The 18666-nt window shown below is 35.0% G+C and overlaps 1 protein-coding gene across 2 annotated transcripts in view; it reads right to left on the bottom strand.

The window, feature by feature from the left end:
* Positions 1-18666, bottom strand: part of TNFRSF19 (TNF receptor superfamily member 19) — a 60357-nt gene that overhangs the window by 32435 nt on the left and 9256 nt on the right. For both annotated transcript variants that reach the window (XM_005446453.3, XM_055703086.1), the window contains 4 exons: positions 14997-15084; positions 13432-13542; positions 5115-5293; positions 1963-2048 (listed from right to left, as the gene is read on the bottom strand). In XM_005446453.3, the coding sequence (XP_005446510.1) occupies positions 1963-2048; positions 5115-5293; positions 13432-13542; positions 14997-15062 (442 nt within the window). In that variant the 5' untranslated portion in view covers positions 15063-15084. The remainder of the gene's footprint in view (positions 1-1962; positions 2049-5114; positions 5294-13431; positions 13543-14996; positions 15085-18666) is intronic.

Genomic DNA, 18666 nt, shown 5'->3' with positions numbered 1-18666 from the left:
TAATTGTTCAATTTAGGATCCAAGCTTAGACTCAATTACAAGAACCGAATCACTACAAACTAAATAATTCTTAGTTATTTCAGAAGATTTGGTAACCATTCTTTCACCATCTTTTAAAAATCAAAATTTGTGACTTTGGAAAAGAAGGAGGTATATGAGTTACTAGTTACAGTCAAAGCAGAAAGATAAGGGAGGTAGTTTCTTCCTCCCCGTCTTTCACTCAGCCAGAGAGCAGAATTCACTTTTGGATAGCATGCTTTCTTAGAAGCGAACAAAGAGGAAAAGAGGAAAAAAATGCCCAAAAAGACTTTATGAGTAAAAAGATCCTGGATCAGAATAATACTGTTGCACTTTGGATTTCACTACCTTTTTTTGTAGATAAAAAGTGTAAAAACAAATGAAGGGGATAACACTTAACCTGAACAATTGGGGGGATTAAAACAAATGTACATATGAAATTGCCTGTTTTGGCTCAAACTCTGTCTAGAAATACCTTCTGCAACTCATTGAATCTGAAGTTATTTGCTCCAGTAAATCAAGATCAGCATTTTATTCTTGGCATCAAACCCCATAGTGTTTGCTATCAAGAACATACTCTAAGATCTTACAAGATGCTATGTTGCCTACACTACAGAAATAGTTGAATTTCCTTTCTAGCCTGATATTACTCATGGGCCAGTTACTGCTGCAAACACTGCAAATTATTTGACTTACTCGACTTATTCTTTTTATAGAATTCTGATTTACTAGTTTTCAATGTTGCAATCTTTAGTAAAAACTAAAGTATTCTGATTCAGATATATATAATGAAATTCTCTGAAACCGTAATAGACAGGAAGTCACATTTATAAAAACTTTTAATAGTAAAGATACTGTCTGAGAATCTGGTTTTGTAAGTTTAATCCGCCAAAAGCACTAAAGCTAGAATGGAAGCAAAACAAGGAATTTTGGCTCATTTGAAAAACAACTAAGAAATATATGAAATGCTGAAAAATCCTTATTTCATCAAATTCAATACAATAGAAAACTCTTTAAATGTGTGATTTGAATGACAATAGCATATACTTGGTTATATTTTAATTTAGCACAAATAGAAAAGAAAGACTTAATAAGGACACACTGTTTATTATGAAGTAGCATGAAGCATTTCAGGAACTTCACAATTCATTCCTTCTATAAACAATTGTTTCTGTTTGCAATAGGGCAAAAGAACTCCAAAAACATAGATTCCCAGTTACAGAAAACAAACAAGTAACCCCAAGGTTTTCCACGAGATTATGTTGAATCATTTTTTTTTCATATTAGAAAGCAGACAGCAATAAACGCAACAAGAATAATTCACTCCTTTGTTGATGGTCTATATCCCATCAAATTTTTAATTCACTAAGTCTTGGAAGGAGTAGTAAAAAGGATTTGTTGCAAAATGAAAGAGTCTCTCTCCTTTTGAAGAAATAATGCTCCCATTGGTAAAACACATACTAACTTATTACTTATTTCCTTTTTAATGTATATAGTACTATAAAGACATTTATCTACATTCTCTCTCACTGTAATCTAGGTATGAAAGCTTTTTAAAGGTATCAACAAATTACCCCGTTTGAGTGTCAGGGAAGAATTTGTACTCAGATACCTATTAGGGTCTAGGAAGACTGCCTTTCTTTTGGCATTAACAAAACCAGAAATTAAAATTAAAATGACAACATCCAAAGTGGAGTCACCTAAACACATGGTGTGACAGGAATGTTTATCCTCAAGTAACAGGTCGTATGAGTGCATTTTTAATAATTATAGCGCTGGACCTGCTGAAAGATATTAATAAAATCATTTACTAACAAGAAAGTGAGCCTTTAAAAGAATTCTTCATAGCTGTCACCGTCATATTTTTGCCAAGCTTTCAAGTTAAAACAAAAACATCATGAAGCAAGGAAGTTAATCCCACTCCAACAGGAAGAAAACACTTACAGTGAGGCTCATAGGGAGGAGGAGGATCACCACAAGGAACACACTCCATGTCTTGAAAGCCTCCAAGCTTGGTCTTCCTATAAAATCTAGGAGAGAAAGGAATGAAAAAAATCCGTTCATCAAAACCAGTTATTTTTCCTCACAAAATGAATCAAGTGTTTTAATAAAATCCTCTATAACTGCAAGCTATCAGAAAATAGAAGGAAATAGAAGAAAATAAAAGTAAACAAAAATACAGTAGGTATTAATTAATAGTACAGCAGTAAATCTAAAGTAAATTGATTAAAGTAAATTCCAAATCTGTTAGTCCAAATGCATAGTCACTATAATCTTACATTCACATAAGAAATAAACAATTCTGGAGCTTTCAGACCAAAATCAATATCCTGTCTTCCACATAGATCACAATACACAAGACAAGTATGATGAATTTACATTACGCAAGCTTCTTTAAACATTTTAAAAATATAAGCAAACTGATAAATCTATATAGCTCTCCTAAAAGAAACAAGATATTAAAAGATAATTATTACCACTAACAGTATACAAGGGACATAAATTGGCTCATTGATGCACTTGGGGCATCACTTTCACCCCCCAAGAAAGTCTTAGTGTGCCATATGACAAAATCTTCAGAAAATAAGATTATTCTGAATGCTTTGTAGAACAGCAAAACAATAAAAATGGATTTTCAGAACTGTATTTTAACAAACCAACAATCTCCCTCTGACCCATCCTTCTCCTCCAGGAAGATCCTCACCACCAACCAAAATCACAAGGTGCATGGACTGTGAATGCAAATTAACAAACCGACCACAAGTCCCAATCTACACTACCCAATTCTCTACTTTGTTTCTATTTTCTCACTTAAATGCATACTTTAAAGATTCTAGATATAAAGCATTTCAAGGTATGAAAAACAGCTGTTGTATCCAAGGAGACATTTTATTCTAAAGATCCTTCAAGAACTTTACTATTGAGTTTACGTTTGAAGAGCTTACTGACTACAGTGACAGGCAGAAGCCTACATTCCTAAACCAGGGAACAAGAGTAGCATCAGACAAAACCCCCAAAATTCAGAGTGTTATATTTCAAATTTGTATGAGAGTATGACATCCTCTAAAGAACTTACCTACAACAGCTCCCTAATCAGTTAGGTCTGTCTGTCTTTCAACCAATCATTAGTACTAAGCTAGAATCAACAGCTGTGGTCTGTTCAAGATAAGTATGTGAATTAAGTGTTTTCTGTAGTGGTAGTAGCGCATTAAATAAAAGTTACTAACTCTACTGATGTTAAATTACTAACACTACAAATTCCATTAAAATTTTAAGACTGTAACAGCTAAAGCAAACAGCTTTTCAGCTGCTCAAGAAACTCAAGCTTTAACAGTGTGAACAGAAACAGATTATTAAGACTGAAGGGGCCACTGTGATCATTTACTCTGAACTAAATGTGTTAATATTTGTTTTTAGCTGACATGCTCACTGTAGTGTTTTGAAGCTGAATAAAAGGGAATGGCATGTTGGAAACACACGCAAAACAGAAATAAGTATGATTGCTGAGAGGTAATACATCAGCTAAACCATTTGGTTTGGCTAGCTATGTCCTCCATGCGCTTAGGCAGCATCCGAACTGATAGGACAGGTAGGAGTGGTGGCATGTTCTACAGTTCTGTTCCCCAAAACATCCAGACAAGATGACCTGTGACTCCCCACTAGCCATGACTCCCTCCCTATGTTTCCAGCTTTGCTGCCAGTAAAAGCAAATTGTGGAAACAGCTCTCATTTTAACACATACTCAACACATATCTAGAACACATTCTACAACAGAATACTGAGACACATTCCCACATCCCCCAGTTTAGACCCTTAATTCATGTTTTATTCTGGCTTCTTTTTTGTTCCTTTCTTGTCTTCCAAAACTTAGCTTGTTTACACCACAAGAAGAAAATCTTCTCCCTGCTGACAGCCAAAGAGCCCTACAATATGTAACGTATTAATATGCAAGAAGGGCATAAATCAATCTACCATGTGGCTGTCGGTAGTATGAAAAGTGGTTGTGAGTAATATCTAATGCCTGGGGCTGTACCTGCTTATACCATGACTTAAACTAACATTAGTTTACCAAAGCTTTACTAAGTGTTTTTAAATGACAAGACCTCACTTCTGGCTTGAGATGAGTAACTGCAGAGCGTCAACAGCATTCAGGTATTTGATAGCTGGTATTCAACAAAAAGTATATAAAAATAAATAAAGTGGCTGAGATATATATATAGGAAACAGACGGATAAACTTTTAAGCATCTCTGAAATATATATCCCCAAAATACAAAGGCTGTTACAACTGCAACAGTTCTCATGACTTATTCCTTTCAATTAAATTATCAATCCATAGTTAAAAAAACATCAGAAATGCCTTCTAACAAATTAATGGCAGGTGTTTTTAATAGTGGAACTTGGCCACAAAGTAAAGAATAGCCTTTTAGAGATCTTAACACCTAATACTACAAACAGAGATGACTAGTAACAGATCTGGGATGACTGGACAGCAAACTAAGAACAAATCTTGATGTTTAACAGCAGTTTCACTGAGTCTCCACACTGTTATGATTTCTTCCAAAACAATTCTTTCAGATCCATTTATGATTCCTAGCCAGAACTAAGCTCTATGAATTTACCAACATGGTGAAGGAAATTCAGGAGTGTAAATCACAGCCAGTACTTTTGACCTAAAAATGTATGTGCATGAGAATTACTAGGCATTGACCTAAGGGGGGGAAGTAAGCAAACAATGCGATCAGCCTTCAAGGAAGTAACTGTGTATTTTTCCAAATGTTTAATTTTTTATAACAATGAAGTAAGTTACCAGGGACACTCAACATTTTGAGATATTTTGCTCAGGCACCATATAGACAATACTCTTATAGATCAAGTAGGTAATTATCAAACCATGTTTACAGATGAGACAATTAAGAATGCAATTCTGAAATTATGTGCTCAGATTATAAATTGTTGGCAAGGCCAAGATTAGAACCTAGGACTTTCATATGTATATAAAAGATACAAACATTTATCCAGAAAACATGGAACAAGCAAATGTTAATGCAAATTACTTTGAATCTGTTCAAGTCTCATCTTCAGAAATGGACTTACCCTGGCAAACAGTCTCCACATAGTGCATTGCTGGTGGCAGAACAGTTGGCCTTCTGAAACCGGTTAACTAATGCACAATCCAGACAAGGCTTGCACTTCTGAAAGCCCCAGTCTTCCTTGAATCTGTTTGGCCGGCATGTCATGCACTGTGCATCCTCCCCATATCCAAAGCCGCATTCCTGTAGGGATTAACAAGCAATAGCAAGCTATTCAGTCACGGAAAGCGTGAACAAGAAGAAAATGCTGGGATAAAATGAAGACCTAGTGTAATTATTACTGAGAGTAGGTCTTTCTAGAGACAAAAGCCATCCTTTCAGCAAGTTCAAATGTGTCTTCCACTGCTAATAATCTCCCTTACTTCTATAAGGAATACTTAGTCATCCACTTTATTCATGAAACCACTGTGTATTTGAATGATAAAGGGCTTCAAGGACTCCCACAGCTTCATTATTACTAGCTTATGGTAGAATTATTGAGCTGTCTGTTTTTTAATTAGGTCAGTCATGTGAAAGTGCAGAAACTGGGACAAGTGAAGTATAAAGGCACTTACTCAGTTACAAAAACAGCAAAGAACCACTTTGATATTAAGGTTCATAGCTAAGGTGAACAAAGTTAATTGCCGAAGAGAGTGCACTGATCTTCAAAGGCTTAGAATTTCTGTTACCAAATAAAACAGAGCTGGTTAATGACCATCAGCTAGGCATGGAACGTTGCTCAGCCACTAAGAATTTCAGAAACTCAATCCACTCCAGTTCTAACAGCTCTTAAACTGTTGGAAAAGTTCAATAGCTCTGCAGATCACAGGGAGCCCCGATATTTTACTATACAAGGAGTATTGTTATGGTTGGTTATTTATCCCAAATTTAGCTGTTTAAAGAAATTATTTCCATTAATTTGCAAAAGGACACCTAATGCAACTGACAGGCTGCAAAGAGAAATGCTTCACCCAACAACATGTAATACTTTGGGGACTGAATTATATGACCTCATTATCAAGAGCTATCAATCCATTTCATTTTTATGTCACTATATCTTAGACATATCAAGTTACTAAGAGTTGCTATTCCTTTTTCTCATCTGAATAGCTTTTTTTTTTTTTTTTTTTTTGTACTTTGGAGTTAGATTTGTGCATTAGTGGCACACCACAATACAGCAAGAAGAATACAACAAATTGCTGGAAAGGACTTACTGGGAAGGGAATAGGTGGGAAAGGCACAGTCTGGGGACCTCCTTCTCCAGTATGTGGTCTCAATGGAAGACTAAAGCATCCTCCCAGTAGAAAAACTGCAGGAAATCTTCAACTGGGGCAACTTAAGAAAGGTTTCCACCACTTTCCTCCACAACACATGCATGTTCAGCACACATGAACAAATTTGCCTAAAGTCACCCACCCTAAGCAAATCTGATGCAGCATAAAAAAGCTTTGAACCTTAGAAATGCACTCAGGGTTCTCCAAGGTTTTGCACATCTATGGGACAAGCTCTGAGATTGAGTTGGCCAACGTGTATTTTACAGTGCCTCCAATTTGCAATGACAAAGTAACATTAAACAACTTCACATGCATTTTTAGTGGACAGTCTAAGAAATTTTCCTTTATGTTGAGAATATCTTTACTGTCCTCTGAAACAGAACAAGCACTCAAGTACACAGGAAATGAACAATTCTAAGAAAGCAACCACAGACACTAAAAAAAGTCTTCTCTGTCTCTAGACCCAGGAATTTCAAAAATAGGTTTTAATTTTTGTTTTGTCTTTTAGCTGAATTGTAGTTTCTTACTACTTACTATTATTCAGATTAAGGAGCAGACAAATCATTGCAGTTAGTAACAACAACAAAAAAAAATACTAGTTTCATACACTGTACAGCACAGTCCTCCCGTGAGATACTGACCCTAATAAAGCTGGTAGGCAAAAGGAGATAAAAGCACTTTTTTTGTTGTTGTTGTTTTAAATTACTTCAGACACAGAACATTTTCTACCTTTTTATGTCAAACCTACCACTTTGTGCTAGGAATCAGTGCCAAAATAGTGGAGATTCTAGTAGTCCTATTTTATGTCACCTAAAAATATCCTAACTATATTCAGTTTTACCCTCTATTTCATTCATGCAGCTGTAAAATTTTATAAAAATCTACATGATTACCACCAGGGACTGCAACCAGACTAACTTCTGTTAGAAGCTTTTGCTCTTCCTAAGTCTAAATAAACTTTTTCATTGAATCTCATTATTCCTTAACACATTCCATCTAAACACCTACTTTTTACTTTTTCTATTTAGATCATCCAAATAGAAGTGTTATAGGATATATCATATAGCTCAGTCAAACCATGTATATTCGGATCTTTTGATAAATCACCTGGAATCAGTCCCTCCCAAGTCCTAGTAAACTTTCAAATATAAGGCTCAAATTAACTTAATTATAAGTTTCCCTTTCCAGACTACCTTTGAAGTTTCTGATCAAAAACAAGCAACCACCAGGAAATAAAGTTAGAATTAAATGCCTTCAACTCACTGTCCCAAACTACCAAAGCTCCAGTAAATTGTTTCTAGCTCTATCAGATCTGCTTTGCTGTAGTTGGATGCATGGACATATCTTACTGGTCCTTTGTAATGTGGAATGGTTTACTTTAAAGCTATAAAAAAGGTGGATGCAATATAAAGAGATCTTCTGCCCAAGGAATTTACAGTCTCTAGTCTTTTCAAAGATGGCTTCTAAGTCCTTGCCAGGAATTCGCAGATATAATCCATAACAACTACAACTTCATGTATGTGCTTTTTATGTTCACGTAGTAGTTGTGGTAGTTAACTGCCTGGCAGGTGCAAATAAATATTTAAGCTTGTAAACCAGGCAGAACTTCAAACAGATGTGTACTCATAATTAACCACATTCCCAAAACTGAAGTATATGATTTAGATTATGGATTCAAACCCTTTGATATCTTGGACATTATAATTTAGCAGGCCAAAGATATAAACAATCGACTGTTCATCTTTTATCAGTACATGTGCAAAACTGATGTGCACCAGTTTTCTCAGTGCTCTATTTACAAAGCTGTCAAGTTATACAGCTGATGAAACCTGAATAGTTCCCAACTTCCCTCACCCTTTCCATCCTCCCACTCGGATTTTTAAGAGGGGGTTCATCTCCTGTGGCAGTTCACCTCAGGACTGCAGAAAAGAAAAATAAAACTTGTAAACTCAATTAGCTAGATTTCAAAAAAAGTTTTTTATTTTTGTGCCAGGGTGGGAAAAAAAGCATGTAAATATACACTATAGTTGGTTCTCCTATTATGAAGTGTACTATGAAGAAAACTTAGCCCACTCTTCCCTTTCCACTTCCCCTTTTCAATGCTACCTACCATCAATGGTACCAGGTAACATTAATGAAAAATTTCCCTCTCAAATGATACACAGTACAAGTCATGAAAACCCAAACGCTAATTTAGAAAAGTGCATTGAAATTAATTTTTAAGAAATCCTCAAAATTCACCTAGGAATCTGTAGCAAACTAGTTAAACTCATAACTTAGTTTCAAGCTAAAAATATTAAAAACATATAGTAACAGACACCTCTTAAAAGTACTGCCTTGGCAGCGTCAACATTTTCTTTGCGTATACTATCCAAACACGGATTCAGACAGAATGACCAAAAGTATAGCAGACTATAAAGGGTAATGGAATTAAGTGGTATGGGTTTTCCCTAAAAGTTGAATGCAAGGCAGAACAGTAAATTAGGGTTAAAACATTCTTTCAATTAAAATAACCTCAAATTTCATTTAAAAAATGCTTTCAGGCATTATTAAGATCATAATCTGCAAGCACATTTTAGAATTTCTTTCTTCTTTTACTGATTATCCACAACCTACATAAGTCCCTAGACAGTACAGCACAGAGATGTTCCAATTAGGCTACGATGATTACAAGAATATTTGGGTATTCTCAAGAAAAAAAAAATCTTCCAGCCATTAAGACACTTTTAATGTGTGTCAGGTCATATAACAGGTTGCAGCACTACACTGGTGCTGGGAAATGGAGTTTTTAGTAGTAACTTTTAGTATATAGCAGCGTTAAACAGCACAGAGTCTGAGCCTCCAAAAATACCTGAGGCTGCGGATCAGCTTCACCTAGAATCCAATAATCAGCCAGATCTATCAGCAGAAGTTTTTGAGCAGGACAGGCTGCAAGTGTGCTGTAAACATGTCAGATTTAGCTGCTACGGCAAAGTGCAAAGTTAGTGTCAGAGTAAGTTTCATTCTTACTGAGTGAGATTTGACATGCCTACATGCAGCTGCTCCAGCCTCCACCAGACCGACCCACAAACAAGTGTTAGCCTCTCTTGAGCTGAAATACAGCAGGCTTCCTCAGAAACGGCTCTCTTGCTTTGAAAAGTTGCAGAGTGATTGCTAAATATGGTAGTAGCTCCTCTCTGTGACTTCACTGGGACAGCGTGTCAGACATAGCACACCAGCTTTGATGTTCTGTATGAGGACTGCTACATTCAGGAGTAGCTTCAAACAGTACCATCCTGTTAAATTCAGAATTCCTTTTCCTTCCAAGTCCTTTCAAATGCAGGTTTCCTCTTCCTTCATCGTATACCTGGTGCAAGGAAGCAACCTATGATACATAAACCTGCCTAAGCAATCATCAAGCTGCCTCTGTCCCACAGGCTCTCCTTACAGCAGCTGCCTCTTGGTGACAGTATTTGCCACCATGTATTTGGTGGCAATGCTAGCTTAAGGCACTCTCTCCCCTTCACCTCTGCTGCTTCTTCCTTGCCATACCTTGTCCTCAACTGCACTGATAGAACCGATCACGAGGCTGAGCTATAAATCGAAACCACTGCACGGATCCAGGTCAGATGTGATCAGTTCATTGATTCTTTAAAAATCTACCGTGTCAGCATAACACACAGTTAGGGCACTGTGGGAAGAACTTGTTATTGCCAAAACTGTCATCTCCATATTTCTGAACTACAACCTCAGATTTGATCTGTTGATAAAACAATCTAATATTGCAACTCAGAATTTTAACTGTAATTCAAGCTCGATGAAGCTGAGATATAGACTGCTTTTTCACATACAAATTAAAAAAATACATGAAAGCTATAGAGAGTTATCGAACATTAATAAAAGCAAATTACGGTGAAAGGACTGAAAGGATTCTCATTTCTGTACTGGAACACTTTCAGGAAAAGGCTGAAACGCACACTGTCCCAGTTCATTTTTTTTCTGCATTAATTGTGATTTTATATAAATTTGAATCATATATAAGGTTTGATTTCTACAGAAACACATTGCTGGTAAGACAGGACAAAAAAGGCTTTTACTATCAAGCCACATTCAGGCACTAGCAACTCAAAGTCACTTAATGAAAGATATTAAACAACTTGCTTTGTTGTTTAGGCTTTGTCTTCTACTAAATTAATAAGAAATGAAATAATGCTGAGCCACATGAAGCAAACACTTCCTTCTGAATCAATACAATCATTTTAGTCTCCCAACCCTGAAGAAAGCACTGCTTAAGAAAAAACCCAAATACCCCCCTCAAAAAAGCCAAACAAAACCCCCACACACTCAAGAGCAAGCTATTTCAGTGGTTCAAAGGCTTCACAAGCATTACCAAGGACATGTTTATGAAAAGAAAAGACTATATAGATTTTTTTTAAATGAACAAACAGAAGTAAACAAACAGGAAAAGCAGCTTTCATTCCCTTTCCCATGAGTGCTAAATTGTTGATACAGTAACAAAGTATGCTTTCTTATGATGGCAATGTTAAAAGTACTTTACAAGAAATACAATCAACATAAGCAATCAATGGATTTTATTTCTAAGCTACTGCAATATCTGCAGTGCTGCTATTAATACATTTGATAAGAGAATCAGAAAGGAAAAGCTGAGATGGTACAATTTTTTTCTTATTTTAAGGAAGAAAGAATTACATTTAAAAGGTTTTTGAAAAAGAGAGCTCCACTAAAATGCAACAGCAAAAGCTGAAAAGAATAGTCTAGATTTGGAACTAGTTACATGAAATGAGGCTGGGGTTTTCTGTTGGGTTTTTTTGTTTCATGCTAGAAAGGGTGTCTGAAGCTGCTTATCTATGCAGACAGGAAGGTCAGTCCAATCCAACAGACTGAGCATTAGTTTGCAACTAAAATTAAATGCTCATTGCAGAATCACGGAACAGCTCAAATCAGAAGGAACCTTGAAAGAATATCTGGTCCAGCCTTCCAAGGGACAGGGGGTTGAGATGATCTAGCACCCTGTCCAACTTCATCCTAAAAACTGCCAGTGATGGGGACTCTTCCACATTCCTAGGGAGGCTGTTCCAGCGACTGACTGTTCTCACTGTAAAAAATTTCTTTATTATATAGAGATAAAACCTCTCTCCTGGTACAACTTGTACCTGTTGCCCCTTGTCTTGTCTATGTAGCGCCTTGTGAAGAGAAAGCCTCCATCCTCTTGTTCCACTCTGTGACCTCTGTCTACTCTGTTCCACCAAAAACTTCCTGCATTACAATGGGAGAGTTCATTTTGGTGCTAGTGTCTCATGTATAAATTAAGAAAAGGCAACAGCACTTCCCTTAGAAAGTTATTATGAAATGCTCACATGCTGTAGCAACAAAGGTCATATGAGTAACTTAAGTTGTTGATACAGTAACAAAGCATGCTTTCTTATGATGGCAATGTTAAAAGTACTTTATAAATTTATAACAAGTTAATAGTTGTAAAAATAATTATATATACACACACATCTGTTTAGTTATTTGAGTTCTAGTGTAGTAGCAAAAAATAGTATTTAAAAGCCTATTTGTGTCTGGGAGAAGTAATTGCTTACATTGAAATTAATTAAGCCTTCGTATTTTCAGATAAACTAGTCCTAAGAATCACGACTATCAGATTGTAAACAAAAATAAAGTAAAAATGTAACTTGAATAGTGTACTACCGCAAACTAGAACTGCCCTTTTTTAGTTGAGCATTACTGTATTAAACTGAAAGTGTAATTACTTAGGGTATTAGTTTTTATGCTTTTGTTAGTTGCCAACTAGGCAAGTATGCTACATCAATGCACATAATACTGCTTTAGTAAGACCACTCTTAGAAAGTGCCATATTTACAGGCAGCTCCTGTATTAAACACTCCTCAGAACCTTTCAGTCCTCCAATTTAAGGCCAATCTGAAAAAAGAAAAAACCCTCATCCAAAAAAAAACACGTCCATACCATTAGTCATCTTCAGATCTCTACTTAAACAGCACTGTTTGTATGACTAAACCTTAACTAGTAGTGCCTAACACAGAAAGCAATCCTCACTAAAGCGTGAAACTAAGTATCTCTGTTAACGGCACTGAACACTAGCTACAGGGGTTGGAGATACAATGTGCCACTATTTCAGTAGATGTTTTCAAATCACACACAAACCTCACTACTTAACTTGTACTTTTTATCAGAGCTGAATATAGTAAGAAATACAAAGCCCAAACTGAAAGCTTATTTTTCCCTGTTTAAACACACATACATACCAGACTTAGTAATGTTTAACGTTAAAAAATCTTCAAAAATAATATTTCTAATTTCCCCTTGGATCTACACAACATACTTGCCTACAAAAGCAACCCTGAAAATTAAATTTCACTTCTCCCAAATAAAACCCTAAATTCTACCTTTATCATTCTTTTTACACTATCATTCAGAATACAAAACAGAGTTTGCCCTTCTAAATGGAAAGGGCAGGAGAGCTACTTCTGTCTTGCTTTATGCTCCCATCTATCATTTATCAACCAGACTGCACAGTTACACTTGGGCCACCAGTTTTACACTCTAACAATGGGCAAGATGTAGATATAGTAGCTGGACACTAGAGAAAATCCAGAATGGATTCTGAATGTTGTCACTGTTAAAGTCAAGCTCCCCCATTTCAGTGGTCTGCACCAACCACTAGTTTAAAACTCACTTTTCAAACTCTCCTCTACACAGTGAGGTTATTCAGTCTTAATTCACTGTAGGGTTTTTTCTTCTCCCTTTGTAGAACAAACTCACTTTTAAAAAACACAATTTTAATTGGAGAGTCCATACCCAGATCTTGTAATGGTAATGTAATGGTACTGCGTACTTTATTAATGGCATTACTACTTTCTGAACTGAGCATTATATTTAAGAGAACCCCAGAAAACATGACACTTGAAGACATTAAACCACCAAAACAATGAATTTAATAATAAATAAAATTTCCACATAGGTACAGCTGTCTATTATTTTAGCCACATAAATAAATACAGTTATTGGAAACAAAGTAAATTCAAGAAAGCATGTTTTCCTTACCTTTGAGAGTTCCATTCCAGGTCCACATTGTTTGCAGAGGACACAGTTTCCAGCATGGTCCCTGAATTCTTGCTCTCTGCAATCTCCAGTCTCACAAATTACCCTACTTAGCTTAAAAAAAAAAAAACAAACCAAAAAAACCCAAAAAAACAAAAACACAAAACCACACCTCATCAAAATGTAATTAATTTGCTACTAACATACAAGTTATATAAACTCCAAATCTGAGAAATAAATCCATGATTCTACCTTAAAAACATACTTCTGCATTATCAAAAACTTTAAGTATGGCAATGAAAATGAATCATCTCACTCCAAATATGGGTAAGTGGTCTGAATTTTAAAGTTTGTCAGTACATAGTAACTTGTAATAATTTCAGGTTTTAGATGACCTGCTTGATATTTGTCACCTGTAGAATGTTAACACACTTAATTGTTTGAACATGAGTTTAAGTTCCTCACTGTAGTAAACATTATGAAAATGCACATGACCACTGACTACAGCTACAATCTTCCTGACAATAAGCTACATCATATTATATTGCCATTTCATTTATTTGTGATTTTTGATTTTCCTAAATGATGCTATCACAACTGAAAAAATAAGAAAATAAGTTAAAATCTATTCCTTTAAATATAAATATAAATATTATAAATTTTGAAAGGTCACTCAAATGTTTTGGAAATTAAAAAAAAACCAAACCAATCTGTATGAATACTATCTATTCTAAATTGCCCTATGACTTTATATTTAATGGGCCAAATGAGAAAGAACCCAATTTCTGCCTTCAAAGGCATTTAAGTACATTACCTGACCAAACCAGAAACTAGGGTTATGAGAAATACCATAAGCAGTAATATCAGCCATGCAAAGTCTCAGTATAATCACTGGAATCCTACCCAGGAAACATTAGCAAACCCTGTAAGCTCCCTCAATAGATTTTAAATTAAACGTCTCTATGCAGTCTTCCATCACAGAAAGTGCTCTCCACAACTGTTACTAAATTCTTATTTTGTGTATTAGCCTTTTCAGAAACACCAAAGCCTTTTGATAGATATGAAGTGTTAATTACCCTTAGTTCTACAGCTTGTCTCTGTAAGCCGGAGTCAAAGTACACTTAGTAGGTGATGTAATCGTGTGCTATGCTATGTTCTGTTGACAAACTGAAGACTCCAAACTCCTGAGCTATCTCTAGCATAATGTACTAAGAGATGGTCACTGCAAATTGCCTAGAATTCCTGCCACCTCTCTGAAGTGGAGAAGTATCACCTTCATAGCACTATATTCATCTTTATTTTCTGTCCTAGTCCAGTCCTCCTTCCATGAAGAGGCTCTCAAGGTAAAATTTTTTAATTGCATGTGAGGAGTAGCAAGAAATTATACAAGTCAGTTAACCAAACTCACTTTTAAATTGATTAAATGCACATGTAATTGTCTGTGTGTATCTGTTTAAGACTTTCAGTTTTAGCAGTGACATGTAAAACGAAAGACACCATTCCTGTGTCAAATATAATTTTTCCAACATTCAACCTAAGGAAAAAAAAAAAATTAATTTTAAACTTACCAAATATGCTAGCAAAATTATAAGCATCTTCAGTTTATCTTCTCCTTGTAAACCTTTAGCATCCATTTCTTACAATTAAACCCTTCTCCTTAAAAAAAAAAGAAAAAATTTACTATATTTTACAAATTTGTTTAAATTGCAAAAGTCGTATGTCCGTAACACTTCATGCCATTCAGTTTGTCAAAATACAGCTCTGTTAATGCCATTAAAATATTTCAGATTGATTCCTGGAAGCTAAAAAACAAACACACTTTAAAAATCATGTTCTTTTTTTGAAGACAAGGCAATATACACAAAGTTTCTACAGCCTCAATTATCAAAAGAAGAAGAAACTGCTGTCAGTCTAGATTAGAGAACATCAACATTTGCAACTCTAACAACCCTAACATATTTCTTGCTTGTTAGATGCCCAACTAGGTACACGATCAACAGACAAAAACAGTTTCCTCAAACATGCCACATATCTGCCAAGACATATCTGCTCATGAGAAGGTTCCTTCTGCGTCACAGTGTGGAGCAGAATGGGTTTGCGTAGCATCTAAGATAACCCCTTCTACTTCAGAAGTGCAGAACTAGAAGCATGCACAGGATCTGTTTCCATCACTTACCTAAGGGAGATTAACTTCTAAAGATATGTTAACATGGTTGCTTATGATCTGGTAGGCAAAGGCTATTACAGAAGACTTTTCAAACAGCATAACCAAATCACATCCTCAGACAATTTTTATCATAATCTCAGATAAAGAAGAAAGAACAGTCCATAAAGCCTTGCTTAATTATTTTTTAAGAGTGCTAACAAATAAATGATTAAAAAAAACCTGAAGGGGAACCATTTGAAACAGTTATGTAAAGGAATTTCTAACTTTGATTAGGTTTTTTTTGATCATTACATCAACAAACTACACCCCCACAGTCATTCAGAATATTGTGCTCGGCCAACAGAATATTTTTTCTCTGCTTACTTTTCTTTTGTTTATTTGAGTCTTTGTGTTAATCTTTAGTTTCTTACTTTTTGTCAGTTACCTGGAAATGTAGGTGTAACTTTTATTTCAGAATTCCAAACTATATAGCAACAGTATCAAGAAAGTAATAAATAAATCCAGTTTACATAACATGCCATTTGCATTTGATCCTAATTTGCATACCTTCTGACAGTAATATAATGCTACTTTCAGACAGATATGAAAAATAATGTTTCTCTGACCTACTTCAGGGCTTAATGACTGATGTTTAATTACATTTTTTTTAAAGATAAAGTAAGTAATTTTTATCATTTAGGAGTAGAAGAGACTGACAAATGAAAGGATGGAACCCAAAACACAAGAAAAGTAGAATACTAAAAACAGTTGTGAAATGCTTTGAAATATGGGACTATAAGAAGCATAATGCACTTAAATATAGACCAGAATGAGCATAAACTATAACTAACACATAATTTTACATGTTACTGCATGAGTACCCTAATTAACAAATTCTAATTAGTACAAAGACAGTAAACTTCAGTGGCACTAGTGGTATCTTTTAAGATAAATTGTGTAAAGTATAAAAAGAGCTAAAGTCTGCTAGGAAGAACAGAACAGGCAAAGAGGTGTGTCAAGCAGCACTCTACAGGAAAGCCACGATTACATTTTTATGGTTATTTCTCACTTAGTGATGGTAATGGTCAATGAGCCAATGACAATTATCAGATTATATGCATGTCAACATGGGTAAAAAAGAAGACATACCATCAAGTAATACAAATACATACTGACATAGGTTGCTTTTTTATGTCCGGGCAGAGTGGCAGGGGAGAAGCAGAGAGAGATAAAATGGAAAGTCTCAGAAAGAATTTTGGATTACCTCAATAGAGCAATTTGACACAAAAAGTACTGTGGAACAAACAGAAACATGGAAAACTGAAGACAATAAATTTTAAAAACCCATCAGTGGACAGTGAAAATACTGTTAAGGGAACTCAAATTTCAAGAAATGTTTCTCATCCATGTTTGGAAAGAAACAAGAAGGATAAAAACACCCATCATGTATCTTCTGGCTGAATAGTAACTGAAGATATGCTAAGTAAAAACAGATCAGACAAGAAAACTGTGAGACTTTGCACCTCAATAACCTTGAAAAAAAGTATCAAGACAGATGTAAGATAGCTGCTGTTCAATTTTTATACAGTTTGGAATGCTACAGAAATTCAAAAGCATTAATGTTATGAAAAGATTAAAAAAGAACTAAGTATAGTAATACAATAAACAACTCTACATAGTATTACAGAAAAGCAGTCCTGCAAAACAAGCTTGACTTCACTTGATTCAGAGAAGACAATAAAGCTGAAAATCTAAAAGATAAATAATATAAACTGATTAAATTTTAATTCAAAGAATCATGCTGAAACAAAAGTATTTTGGAAGAAAAATCTCCATTGACTTGTTAATTTCATATAATGGTATTCAGTGGAAAAAAATAAACACTTTATATTTCTTAATTGCTACAGGAGGCAAAACTTTATGTAAGTGTCCAAGTGAAATCAAGCTGTAAATATAACTGAATTGCTTAAAACTGAATGTCGAGTGATTATTTCAGGTCATATACATTTATAGTCATTATATTCCTTAATAACATTATTCTTAAAAAAATAAAGCATAGCAGTTACAATGCAATTATGATAATCTGTATAATACTACCAGCATTTTAACACTAGGATTCTTTAGAAGATTAAAAGTATGTTTTACTTCAAATTTGAAGATTTACTTCTGCTTCTGAAAATAGATGTGTGACATACCCAAAATGAAACTGAATATCATAATAACTGTATATTTTTGTCAAGTTTCATGTAGAATTGTCGATACAAAGATATTGGTGAGCTGTACTAAGCATAATGATCTAAAACACGGAGCTGTGACATAACCTAAACAGCCTGTATTTTTTCTGAGCAGGTCACCTGAAGTACAGAAAAATAAAGAAAATTAAGAACAGCCTGATTACCAGGCCAACAGATTTAGTACTTCCCATATTACTACAACAAAACTATGTGGCTTCACTACATGAATCTAATATTCATCCTATACATTTTTTCCAATATGCAGTAAGATGAAGATTTAGTACTGTAAAAAAAATCAGCATGTAAACAACTTATTAAAACAAATATTGAAACAAGGCTAATGATGTATTTTTATGTTTGTAATATTCTGGAGTCACAACTGGATTAAAAAACAAATGCCATTCTTAACAGAAGGTAGTACAGAGTAACAAGCAGTATTACAAATGGTGTTGGTCATGCTTACAGCTTGTATTTCAGTTCTGGAGTTGCTGTTTCTGTTATGATGATCTTACAGCATGTACCTCAAAGACTTTTAGAACACAGAAAGCACATGGAGAAGCACGGTGAACACAGTTTGTTGACTTAGGTGTGGACATTTTATTGCACCTGTGAAATATTTTCTATGTAATTCTACTGCCTTTATAACACTCTTGCCAAATCCAATACCTTCAAACATCAGGAGTTGCAAAAGCTAGGGTAAATTTCCAAAATCTAATGCTTTGAAACTGGCATCAAACTATCACGGACTGCTCCAACTCATCTACACGTTTTACTGATCTCCCAATTTGTTGGCTGATCATTCATGTATGATGAAATCTCATAGCTTTAGGTCTACGATAGCATATGAGATATCTTCTA

Source organism: Falco cherrug, chromosome 2 (genome assembly GCF_023634085.1).
Source record: "Falco cherrug isolate bFalChe1 chromosome 2, bFalChe1.pri, whole genome shotgun sequence".
In the NCBI taxonomy this organism is placed as follows: domain Eukaryota; kingdom Metazoa; phylum Chordata; class Aves; order Falconiformes; family Falconidae; genus Falco; species Falco cherrug.
This window is presented reverse-complemented; position numbering and strand designations above follow the sequence as displayed.